Source organism: Ranitomeya imitator, chromosome 1 (genome assembly GCF_032444005.1).
Source record: "Ranitomeya imitator isolate aRanImi1 chromosome 1, aRanImi1.pri, whole genome shotgun sequence".
Taxonomy (NCBI): domain Eukaryota; kingdom Metazoa; phylum Chordata; class Amphibia; order Anura; family Dendrobatidae; genus Ranitomeya; species Ranitomeya imitator.
In genome coordinates this window covers 526,687,510-526,700,072 of record NC_091282.1, presented here as the reverse complement: position 1 = coordinate 526,700,072, position 12,563 = coordinate 526,687,510, and the positions used below count along the sequence as shown (strand labels likewise).

Here is a 12,563-nt window from a genome sequence, read left to right as displayed (position 1 = left end):
TTTGTCTCGAGGTTCTGGCGAGCCTTTTGTGGTAGGATGGGCATTGACCTATCTTTCTCCTCGGCCTTCCATCCTCAGACTAATGGCCAGACCGAACGAACCAATCAGACCTTGGAAACATATCTGAGATGTTTTGTTTCCGCTGACCAGGATGATTGGGTGTCATTTTTGCCGTTGGCTGAGTTCGCCCTTAATAATCGGGCCAGCTCGGCTACCTTGGTCTCTCCATTTTTCTGCAATTCTGGGTTCCATCCTCGTTTCTCTTCAGGACAGGTTGAGTCTTCGGACTGTCCTGGTGTGGATTCTGTGGTGGACAGGTTGCAGCAGATCTGGACTCAGGTAGTGGACAATTTGACCTTGTCCCAGGAGAAGGCTCAGCTTTTCGCTAATCGCAGACGCCGTGTGGGACCTCGACTTCGTGTTGGGGATCTGGTTTGGTTATCTTCTCGTCATATTCCTATGAAGGTTTCCTCTCCTAAATTTAAACCTCGTTTTATTGGTCCGTATAGGATTTCTGAGATTCTCAATCCGGTGTCTTTTCGTCTGACCCTCCCAGACTCCTTTTCCATACATAATGTATTCCATAGGTCGTTGTTGAGGAGATACGTGGCACCTATGGTTCCATCTGTGGAGCCTCCTGCCCCTGTTTTGGTGGAGGGGGAATTGGAGTATATTGTGGAGAAGATTTTGGATTCTCGTGTCTCTAGACGGAAACTCCAGTATCTGGTCAAATGGAAGGGTTATGCTCAGGAAGATAATTCCTGGGTTTTTGCCTCTGATGTCCATGCCCCAGATCTTGTTCGTGCCTTTCATGTGGCTCATCCTGGTTGGCCTGGGGGTTCTGGTGAGGGTTCGGTGACCCCTCCTCAAGGGGGGGGTACTGTTGTGAATTCTGTGGCTGAGTTCACTTCTGTGGTCACAGGTGGTATTGCAGTCTCTGGGCTTCCTCCCTCAGGTGTTTTGGTGAGCTCGTTGGCTGCCTTGCTATTTAGCTCCACCTGAGTCTGTCTTCCTTGCTCCTTGTCAATGTTCCAGTGTTGGATCTGAGCTACTGCATCTTTCCTTGGGCCTGCTGCTCTGCTAGATAAGTGCTTCTAGTTTGTTTTCTGTTTTTTCTGTCCAGCTTGCTATTAACTTTTGCTGGAAGCTCTGAGAAGCAAAGGGGTGCACCGCCGTGCTGTTAGTTCAGCACGGTGGGTCTTTTTGCCCCTTTGCGTGGTTTTCGTTTTAGGGTTTTTTGTGGACTGCATAGTTCTCTTTGCTATCCTCGCTCTGTCTAGAATATCGGGCCTCACTTTGCTGAATCTATTTCATTCCTACGTTTGTCTTTTCATCTTGCTAACAGTCATTATATGTGGGGGGCTGCCTATTCCTTTGGGGTATTTCTCTGAGGTAAGTCAGGCTTGTATTTCTATCTTCAGGCTAGTCAGCTCCTCAGGCAGTGCCGAGTTGCATAGGTAGTGATAGGCGCAATCCACTGCTGCTTATAGTTGTGTGAGGATAGATCAGGTACTGCAGTCTACAGAGATTCCACGTCTCAGAGCTCGTCCTATTGTTTTTGGTTATTGCCAGATCTCTGTATGTGCGCTGATTACTGCACGCTGTGTTGCCTGATTGCCAGCCATAACAGTCCTCCCAACGCCGAGGATTGCGGGCCCTACGTCAATCAGGGTAGCCCCCACAGTCAAAAGCTAGAAGCTCTGCGGCACTGCCTCAGCCAAGAGGCAACAGGCTTTGCTGAAGCTAATATGCTTAGGTGACAAACCGCACAATGCTGAAGAGTTGTGGACAGCTCTGAAAGAGCAGGCAGATCTGTGGCTGACATTGCTGAACCTACAGTCAGGCATGTCAGACATATGTACCATCCTTCAAAACTTTGAGGATTCCACCAAGATGTGAGCGGCGATGATGTCATAATTAGCATCACCATCCCGCTTATCTGTATTCTGATAAACTCTCTGCTCACAATGAAGGAGGATGCATTGAAGGTGGAGCATGATGAGATGGAGTAAGGAACCATACAGGGTGATTACACACAGCCCAGCCTCATGTCATCCCAACGTGAATTGGTTGACAATGAGGAAGAGAAGGAGAAAGAACAGGAGCTACTTTCATGCCCTATAGATGGTACTACAAGCACAACTGTCATACCATCTGTCCAGCGGGATGGCCTCAGGACAGGGAGGAGAAGGAGGAAAGCATGGTTAGTCGTCCTCTTGGTGAGGACACGGAAGTCTTGTCTGTTAGCATAGCTGACTTTATGTTGTGCTGCCTTTCTCGTGACCCTTGCAGACAGGTGTACTAAAATGATGCAGTACCAGAAGGCCATTGTTGTGGAATTATTTAAAAAATTCCCATCTGAAAATGCTGGTGGCAGAGATCACAGTTTGTTGGACAACCAAGGAGTACATGTGAGAGAGATACAACTTCAATCCATCAGAGGCAGGGGAACACTGGCAAAGTTCTGGGAGAGTTTTCTCAGACCCTCCCATCGCACTGGCTCTGAGGCACGGGGTATTCTCAGAAGGAGTGCAAAGTTTTGGAAGATGCTGAGGAAGTAGCTTGCTGACCAACCTGGCCTGCCCTGCTGCTAGCACTTTGTCAGAGCGGGTTTTTAGTGCCGCTGTTGGAATTATAACTGATAAGCGCATCCGCCTGTCAACTGAAAATGCTGACAGGCTGGGTCTAGTGTTGAGCGATACCGTCCGATACTTGAAAGTATCGGTATCGGATAGTATCGGCCGATACCCGAAAAATATCGGATATCGCCGATACCGATATCCGATACCAATACAAGTCAATGGGACACCAAGTATCGGAAGGTATCCTGATGGTTCCCAGGGTCTGAAGGAGAGGAAACTCTCCTTCAGGCCCTGGGATCCATATTAATGTGTAAAATAAAGAATTAAAATAAAAAATATTGATATATTCACCTCTCCGGCGGCCCCTGGACATCACGCTGGTAACCGGCAGGCTTCTTTGTTTAAAATGAGCGCGTTTAGGACCTGCGAATGACGTCGCGGCTTCTGATTGGTCGCGTGCCGCTCATGTGACCGCCACGCGACCAATCAGAAGCCGCGACGTCATTCTCATTCACTAAACTCCTAATTCTAGGAATTTAGGACCTGCGAATGACGTCACGGCTTCTGATTGGTCGCGTGGCGGTCACATGAGCGGCACGCGACCAATCAGAAGCCGCGACGTCATTCGCAGGTCCTAAACGCGCTCATTTTAAACAAAGAAGCCTGCCGGTTACCAGCGTGATGTCCAGGAGCCGCCGGAGAGGTGAATATATCAATATTTTTTATTTTAATTCTTTATTTTACACATCCCTATGGATCCGATACCGATACCCGATACCACAAAAGTATCGGATCTCGGTATCGGAATTCCGATACCGCAAGTATCGGCCGATACCCGATACTTGCGGTATCGGAATGCTCAACACTAGCTGGGTCTTACAAAAATGAACAAGGACTGGATTGGGCCAGACTTCTCTACACCACCGTATGATAGCAGCAAAACATAACCTCAAATCCAGTGTAATTTTTTGTGAGGTCTATTCCCATGCACCTCCTCACACCCACAAATGGGTATACGCTTCCTGATTTTGCGTATTTGCTGTTACCATCCTCTGTCGCCTCATCCTCATCAGCCACCAACACTAGATCACCATGGTGACCATGGTCCGGGATGCAACAGCCACTTTATTGTGTTAAAGGGTCTTTTTGATGCCCGTAAAAAAAAGATTACACACTATGTTGATGTGTACCCCCCAGGGGCAATGTTTGTCAGCTTATACACTTTGTGTATGGGTATTACAAGTATAGGAGACCTGCTCCTTTAAATTGGAAAAATAATTTTTCAGAGGCCATCCTCCAAGTCTCTTCAGACACCACCACTAGATCACCAGGGTGAACGTGTTCTGTGATGCAACAGCCAATTTATTTTTTTCAAGGGTGTTTATGATGCCCGTAAATAAACATGTTTACACAGTATGTTGATGTGTACCCACCCGGGGGAAATGTTTGTCAGCCCATACACTTACTGCATGGGCATTACAAGTATAGGAGACCCGCTCCTTTTAACTGGGAAAACATTTTTCGGAGGCCATCGTCCACATTTATTCCAAGGGGATTGAGGTCCATGCAAATTTGGGGCAGGCCTTGTATTCACTTCATGGGCAAGCTTTATGGGAGCACCAAATGACTAATAATGGGAAACGCATCAAAAACGCTACTTGTGAACATAGCCCAAGTCATGGAGGAACATTTTTGTTTCTGGTTATTTATTTTTTACATACAAATTATTACCCTGGAAAGGATATTCCTTAACATATTTCCCAGAAAAATCCATTTTGGTTTTGTTTTGTATGTTTGTTTTATTGAGTGCATGTAAAAGTGGTGTGACTTGGGAGTCAGAAATGCATCCAGGGGTCTTCCCCATGATGTCATTTGAGCACTGTTCCCATCAATTTCAGATGTCTTTAGACCCTAAAAGGAACTCCCGGGGAAGGGGGGGGGGGGGGTCGCAGCAAAAATGCATGGCTTTCCCATAGACTTGCATTGGGCTCGTTGCTTGGGTCGAGCACCCGAGCATTCCAATTTGCTCGACCTGAGCAACGAGCACCCGAGCATTTTAGTGCTCGTCCATCACTACTGAATACTTATGACCATGTGATATTTCAGTTTTACTTTTTGTGCGGTGATGGGGTGCAGAGTGTACATTAATAAGAAAAAATGAACTTTTTTGAAATTACCAAATGGCTGCAACGAATCAAAAAGTGAAACATTGAAAGGGATCTGAATACTTTCCATACCCACTGTAGGTGTTCTAAACCTGCTAACAGATATGATTTCTAGCACGTAGGCACATAATCAGCATCTTTGATTCTTACATGTTCACATAAGCTTCCATTTTGTATTCATTTTGTATCTCTTCAATTACGTCCAAATCCCTAACACAATGAATGATAAAATCTGACCTTTATGTGCAATGAGTGCAGTTTCAAATACTGCTGACTGAGAAAAAATATATGTCCAAGAAGAATAGTTGATTGGCACATCCCAAAAAAATATAACATCTTCAAATTTTATTCCATATATGTCACACAATATTTGTTTGTGATGATGTGTGACAGTCTGACTCTGGTTTTAATCAATGAGAGATAAGATATTGAAACTCCAGTTGAGTAGATGGAAATCTTTTGGAAGCCTGGGTGACAACAACAGCAGTAGCAGATTGAAACATGTTTTCATGATTATCTGCACCGCAGAAAAAAACAGCGGCGCACATCTGTGAGCCATTAATAGAAAATATTAATAAATAATGGGAATGATCGTGGAAGAAAACAGCCACCATACAAAGGCTGACCGGGGACAAGTCTTGTATTTGGTAGTATTATATTTGCATAGAAAAATTCTTCCATAGATATCTTTATTTGCATGGCAAGTGATGAAAAAAGGTTTACCCCGATTAATAATGGAGAAGGTAAACAGAGATTTATCTCCACGGGGTTTACACTCCATCAAATGAACATGTATTATTCATCCAATGAAGTGGCAATGCGCACAATGGATATGTAATTACTGCTGTACCCTCAAGTGTCTCCATGACGGTTCATTCTGTCGAGCTTTTTAAATTCTCAGATGAGTCTTCAGATGCAGAAATCAATTGTTAAATAAGATTTTTGGGGGCAAATCCAGCAGGATGTCTGTTCCTTGTCTTATAAACAGTTCTGGCACAATAGACTGGAAGAGTTATGCTTCAGTCACTTTATAGTACATGATAGTCTAAGTGACCATTTCATGATCTAGTTATACAGCAATTTCCCACGGTAGTTTTACTGCCACTTTGATTCTACTTATGCCATTCAGCTGGATGATAATTAGATGACTTATGCCCTTCTCGTGCCAGAGATAGACAGTAACACTATCTGTGCCTGAGAGCCGCATCATTTCTTTGCTCTGTTATATAATTCTCATTCCCTTCTGATACAAAATCAACCCTGCTAAATGCATAAGGAATAAGATCATGAATGTGTAAGAGACAAACATATTTAAGCAGTGGGAAAACATTACATGAAGACAATTTCACTGTTGTCTTCATAACGTAATAATTGAATGAATGCATTTATAACCTATGAGTGTTGTTTAGGACACCTAACAATGGCAACTGGCACGCTTTGGCTTAAAGGTATTTTTCAGGTTCTGATTTCAGATTGAAGAGTTGTGACAGTGTACTAACTAAAAGGGCTCCTTCTCACTTGCGAGCAGTGTCGGACTGGGGCACCGGGACACCGGAGAATCCTCCGGTGGGCCCCGCCCCCTGGCCCTGCCTGCCTCCTTCATTTGTCCCTGCAGTGCCCAGGCTGCCTCATTCACGCTCGCATAGTGTGATCATCTCATGTCCTGTGTGAGAAGTGCAGCCGCGCTGCAGCTCCTTCTCCACATCACATGACATCACATCACCACACTAGTGGACCATTCATTACCGCGCGCCGCGCTCAGTGCTGGGCTGGCTGCAGACAGTGCAGTGGCTAGTACTGTCTGCAGCCGCTGCAGTGCTGACTGTGCGCTACTGGCTGCCTGGCTGCTATCATGCTATTGAGAGCAGGCAGCCCGTGCGCAGCGATTCGCCGCTCAGCAGACCCGGCCACGGCACCACCCCTCACCCCACCAGCACCAGTCAGGAGTCACTCAGTCTCAGTCACATACCATTGCATACATTTGATTTGCATGAGCATCATTCATGATCTTCTCAACTCTGGCTCCTCTTCTAGTTCTGTGGTCTGGTTGGACTACGGTATTCTAATGCTGATTGGCTGACATGCAGCCAATCAGCATTAGTTTTGCTTTGTGTGACCTCACAGGTCACAGCACAGAGTGAGCTGTGCTGTGATTGGTCGACTGTCCTCCTGCCCAAGCAGCACAGAGCCTGCACAGGCGCACTGAGTCCTGCACGATCATTCATAGTCGGAGTCGGAGAGGCTGCAGTGCTGCACTGCCTGTAGCTGATGGTTCAGAGACAGTCCAGGAATTTCCTATCTTAGTTAGTGAGTCACTACTATTGTAATAAATCAATGTACTAATGTATGTAAGACAGTATGTGAGTAAAATATGCCTGCAGCCTGCAGCAGTAGACAGCCACTGAGACAGTTATGGGAGGCTCCCCCCGGCCCCTGCAATCTAAAGCGGTGACACAAGGTGTGGGTCTGGGGGGCCACCATATAAAATTTCTAATTTCCTGTGGTTCCCCTTCCCCACTGTCTCCTAATTTGCTGTGGGGCCCAGTCACCTCTCCCACCATTTCACCTCTGAGGAAGGGTCCCAAAAGGGCACACAGGGGGCCCTCAAGAAATTAGGTGACACAGTGGGGAAGGCAATATACTACGTGACTGGGCAATATACTACGTGGCTCTGTGCTGTATATACTACGTGGCTGGGCAATATACTACGTGGCTCTGTGCTGTATATACTACGTGGCTGGGCAATATACTATGTCGCTGTGCAATATACTATGTGGCTGTGCAATATACAACGTGGCTCTGTGCTGTATATACTACGTGGCTCTGTGCTGTATATACTACGTGGCTGGGCAATATACTATGTCGCTGTGCAATATACTATGTGGCTCTGTGCAATATACAACGTGGCTCTGTGCTGTATATACTACGTGGCTCTGTGCTGTATATACTACGTGGCTCTGTGCTGTATACTACGTGGCTGGGCAATATACTACGTCGCTGTGCAATATACTACGTCACTGTGCAATATACTACGTGGCTCTGTGCTGTATATACTACGTGGCTCTGCTGTATATACTACGTGGCTCTGTGCTGTATACTACGTAGCTGGGCAATATAATACGTGGCTCTGTGCTGTATATACTACGTGGCTGGGCAATATACTATGTCGCTGTGCAGTATACTATGTGGCTCTGTGCAATATACAACGTGGCTCTGTGCTGTATATACTACGTGGCTGAGCAATATACTACGTGGCTGGGCAATATACTACGTGCCTGGGCAATATACTACATGGCTGGGCAATATACTATGTCGCTGTGCAATATACTATGTGGCTCTGTGCAATATACAACCTGGCTCTGTGCTGTATATACTATGTGGCTCTGTGCTGTATATACTACGTGGCTCTGTGCTGTATATACTACGTGGCTCTGTGCTGTATACTACGTGGCTGGGCAATATACTACGTCGCTGTGCAATATACTACGTCACTGTGCAATATACTACGTGACTCTGTGCTGTATATACTACGTGGCTCTGCTGTATATACTACGTGGCTCTGTGCTGTATACTACGTAGCTGGGCAATATACTACGTGGCTCTGTGCTGTATATACTACGTGGCTCTGTGCTGTATATACTACGTGGCTGGGCAATATACTATGTCGCTGTGCAGTATACTATGTGGCTCTGTGCAATATACAACGTGGCTCTGTGCTGTATATACTACGTGACTGAACAATATACTACGTGGCTGGGCAATATACTACGTGCCTGGGCAATATACTACGTGGCTGGGCAATATACTACGTCGCTGTGCAATATACTACGTCACTGTATTTTGGGAGAGATCTGCAAGATTGGTACTGGGGCAGATCTCTCCCTCCACTCTGGGTTTTCAGAGCGGCTCATGTCCACAATTCCCATTTAAACTTTTAGTTAAGGTATGGGTGTGTCAGTGTGTTGTTTGCAAGCATCTGAGCAGGGAGCTCTATGAAGGACGGGTCTGTGGGAAGACTGAACACAGGCCACTCTTGGGAAAAGTTTAGGAAAAATCAAAAGAACAAAAGTCACGCACAGTGTGGGAAAACTAAGTCCAACACGAGGGAAAGGAAGTCCAAACACTATGCACAGGGGGTACAAACCACTAGGTAGATCTAATAGCACCCTGCCTCCCTTACCATCCCTATATTTGTTCCACACCAATCGCCAAGCAGGAACCTAAGCGCTGTATATCCCTAGAGCTAGGCTCTGAATAGGAAATGGGGGATGAGCACTGGTTAGTCCCCACTGAACACTAAAGATAAGAAGGGAGACAAATAAGTGGGGAGAAACTTAGCTTGAGCAGACTCCAGAGAGATAACACCAAATGTCTTCAAACAGCACCAGAGAGGAAGTAAGCCAACTGCTATAGCTCCAAGACTACACAAGTGAAAATATGAATATCACCGGCGACTCCCTGAAGCAGACTAGGAGTCTACAAATACCCAGGTCCAGGTGTGTCAGTTAGAGCTGGAGGGAGGTTGCCACTGGGTCCAAAAGTCAGAAGGATTAAGAAGACATCTACAATGCCGAACGCAGAAACTTTCTGCAGCCAGATGCAGAGCGACTGTCTGTAGCATCTGACACACCCATGAAAGCAGTATCAGAATATGTGGGTATGCCTCTCTTTTACAGAGAGTGTGTAAACATGCAGTTGTCTATTCATGCAGTACAGTTCCAGGAGGAATAAAATGAGACGAACACACAAAAAAAATCTCCAGAATTATTATTTTTTGGGGGAGAATGAAAAAAATTACTAAAACATACAGTACATGCCAGGTGAGCTAATAGATCTTCTTTAACCCCATAAATATCATATTTTTAGACTTCAGGACCACTGGACCTTTCAGGCATGATGTCACTTGACATGATGTCCCTGGTTACAACTGGGGTCAGACGAGCGTATGAAAAATTGTCCAATTTTCTTCTAGAAAACTACACTGATTTTGCATTCCGCATTTCATCCATTTCCGTACTTTACATTCATGTGGCATCCATATTTATATACTATTTATATACAAATTTATATACCAATAATGCCAATGTATCTGTAAAAATGGGATGACCCCTATTTAATTTATTGCACACCCATAGACTAGAATGGGTAAGTCTCATCTGAAATTCATGAGAGAATAGTGCATGTTGAGATTTTTTTTTATACTTGGATACTCGCTCCATGTGAAAAAACTGTCAATTGAACAACTCCATTAAATGACATTGGTCAGTTGGTTTTCAGATTTTTATTTCACAGGAGAAGATCAAAGAGTTACTTTCGCCTTCTTTCTCTGGTTAGACCAATTTGATACTTCTCCTTTGACCACTCACAAGATATTTTAAGTGAAAGAACTGATCCTTACTAGATTTTCAATAATTTTCTGTTGTGACTAAACGTCTTAGGAAGTCAACAGTTCCTAGGGTAATATTTTTTTTTCCAGTTTGATGTTTCTCTGTACAGTGACTGAACCAGTTGGCTAATTCTACATGAGTTGATGAAATTTACCGTAATTGAACAAGCATACTTCTAGCATTTTCCCTGAGTGTATATCTAACCTCATTACAGCAAGCAGCAACCTACGTCCCTCCAATACGTGTGAAACTACAGCTCCCAACGCCATGATAGCCAATATCTGTTATAACGTTCTAGAAGTTGCATTTTCACAAAAATTTTCAGAGATTGCTGACCCCTATCGTTCTTGTTTTTTTGTGCATGGCTGCTCCTAGTCAAAATGTTATTTATGTGCCTGGCAATTACTTTGGGAGATGATGGTAACATCGCTATATACAATATTTTTAATGTTCCAAAATGTATTTAAGTGCTAACTCTCCTTTCAATGAACTTAGGCTCAAGTGCTAGCCACTGAGTGTCTCCTTTCTTTCTAACTTGTTATTTTTTGCCTGTTGTCAAGTGTAATCTGACTCTAACAGCTAAGAAGCAAATGTACATTACTGGAAACAGTGTGGTGTCTTTGACCTAATGCTCCTGCTCTCCTGTCTGTCAGACTGAATGGAGGCAGAATAGAGAGGTGGGCTTTCGATTTAGGGCAGGCATAATAATTGGGAATGAGCAGGCACAATGTATGATGAGAATTGAGAGGAAAGATGTTTCCAGCACCTATAGTGCTGATTCTCACGAAGAAGAACCAAACACAAAGAAAGAGTTGATAGAAAGTTTATAGACAGTTTCTAGATGCATGTGTATCAAAAGCAGTTCTAACTTGTAGTAGGGGACATGGTGGCAAGACTATGTTTTCTACAGGTTTTTTGTGAAAGGGCATGAATGCTTTAAAAAAAGTTATAATATAGTAGCCGATGTTATGCACAATATTGAGACTGAGGAATCAAAAATTGCTGAACATCTTCCACTCGCTACCAAATACATACCTTGAATTAAAGGGCTATGTACAGTGGGGGAAATAAGTATTTGGTCCCGTGCTGATTTTGTAAGTTTTCCCACTGACAAAGACATGAACAGTCTATAGTTTTAAGGGTAGGTTAATTTTAACATTGAGAGATAAAATATCAAAAATAACATCCAGAAAATCACATTGTATGAATTCTATAAGTGTCTTTCTGTGATTTTCATGTACGTGGAAAAAAAACGATGTTTGTTGGCACAAACCCTGCATTGTCACTTGACATATCGGCTCTTCTTTACCAAGTATGATTGATATTCCTTGTTATAAATCATAAAGATGATAGTTATTTGTCACTTGTAGCTCAAATGCTATTTAGAGTGTTCCCATTACTATAAAGTAAGAAGTATTCTCCTTTTCTCTCAGAGCTATCAGGCAGTCGTCATCACCTGACTGTGGTCTTATTAGGATCAGTTGCCTTGTCATGCTTCATAGTATTTATGTCTTACTCATTGGCACGGTAAGTAGATTTGCACTTAAATCACATTTGTCTTCAAGTAATGTCTGTTTCAGCCATATTGGTAAATGTCCATCTATTTTGGATAAACTATCTAGGAGGAATTATTATTATCTAGGAAAATTTACTAGTAAATCATGTTATTTGCCTATAATATAGCACTAATGCGGGTCACATATAATATTTAGATTTAACATTCTAAGCCAGTTATATCTTTATAGTAATTAGAGCTTCTGTTTTTAATATAAAGATACAAATGAACAGCATAGCCAATGCTGATGTCTACATTTGCCATTACGGGGCGCTAATGGGCTTATTGCATAATTTTACTGCATACGTTTTGTGGCCGGCTCATTCACACGTCTTATGTTCAGCTATGTTCACATCAACACGGAGCTCTGAGCCGAGCACTACAAAAGGGGGTTTTCTGTTGGAATCCCCAAATTCTGCATTCCGAGGGGAACCCCTAATGTGGTGCTCGGTGGAGGACACTACATTAATGTGAACCTAGCCTTAGTTTGTCTCATGCAATCTAATATTATTGCATGTGAGTTTATAGAAGCTGAGGTCAACCCTAAGCATTCAAGGAAAACATGTGTTCACATATAAGGAACTGCATGTACAGGAATTCCCTCATTTATAGACTTTGTTCTGGAAACACACGCTTGGCCTTTGATCTATTCCAAAGATTCTTTTCTTGCTAATCTGAAAATGTCTTTTAACTCTAATTGTAGAAAATCTGTGTAAAACTATATGAAGGGGAACGGCATCCAAGTCGTGTGACCTTCTTGGAATTACTATCATGTGATTGTTAAAAGAGATAATATGCTTTTGTGATAGTTTAATGAAAAGAATTTCCCATTTTCTTTGCATTCTTGGGTGGTGCAGATGTCTCCAAATGTAAG

The 12,563-nt window shown here is 43.6% G+C and overlaps 1 protein-coding gene across 1 annotated transcript in view; it reads left to right on the top strand.

The window, feature by feature from the left end:
* Window positions 1-12,563, top strand: part of SUSD1 (sushi domain containing 1) — a 466,537-nt gene that overhangs the window by 416,362 nt on the left and 37,612 nt on the right. Inside the window, exon 22 of the mRNA XM_069767010.1 lies at window positions 11,568-11,661. Coding sequence (XP_069623111.1) covers window positions 11,568-11,661 — 94 coding nt within the window. The remainder of the gene's footprint in view (window positions 1-11,567; window positions 11,662-12,563) is intronic.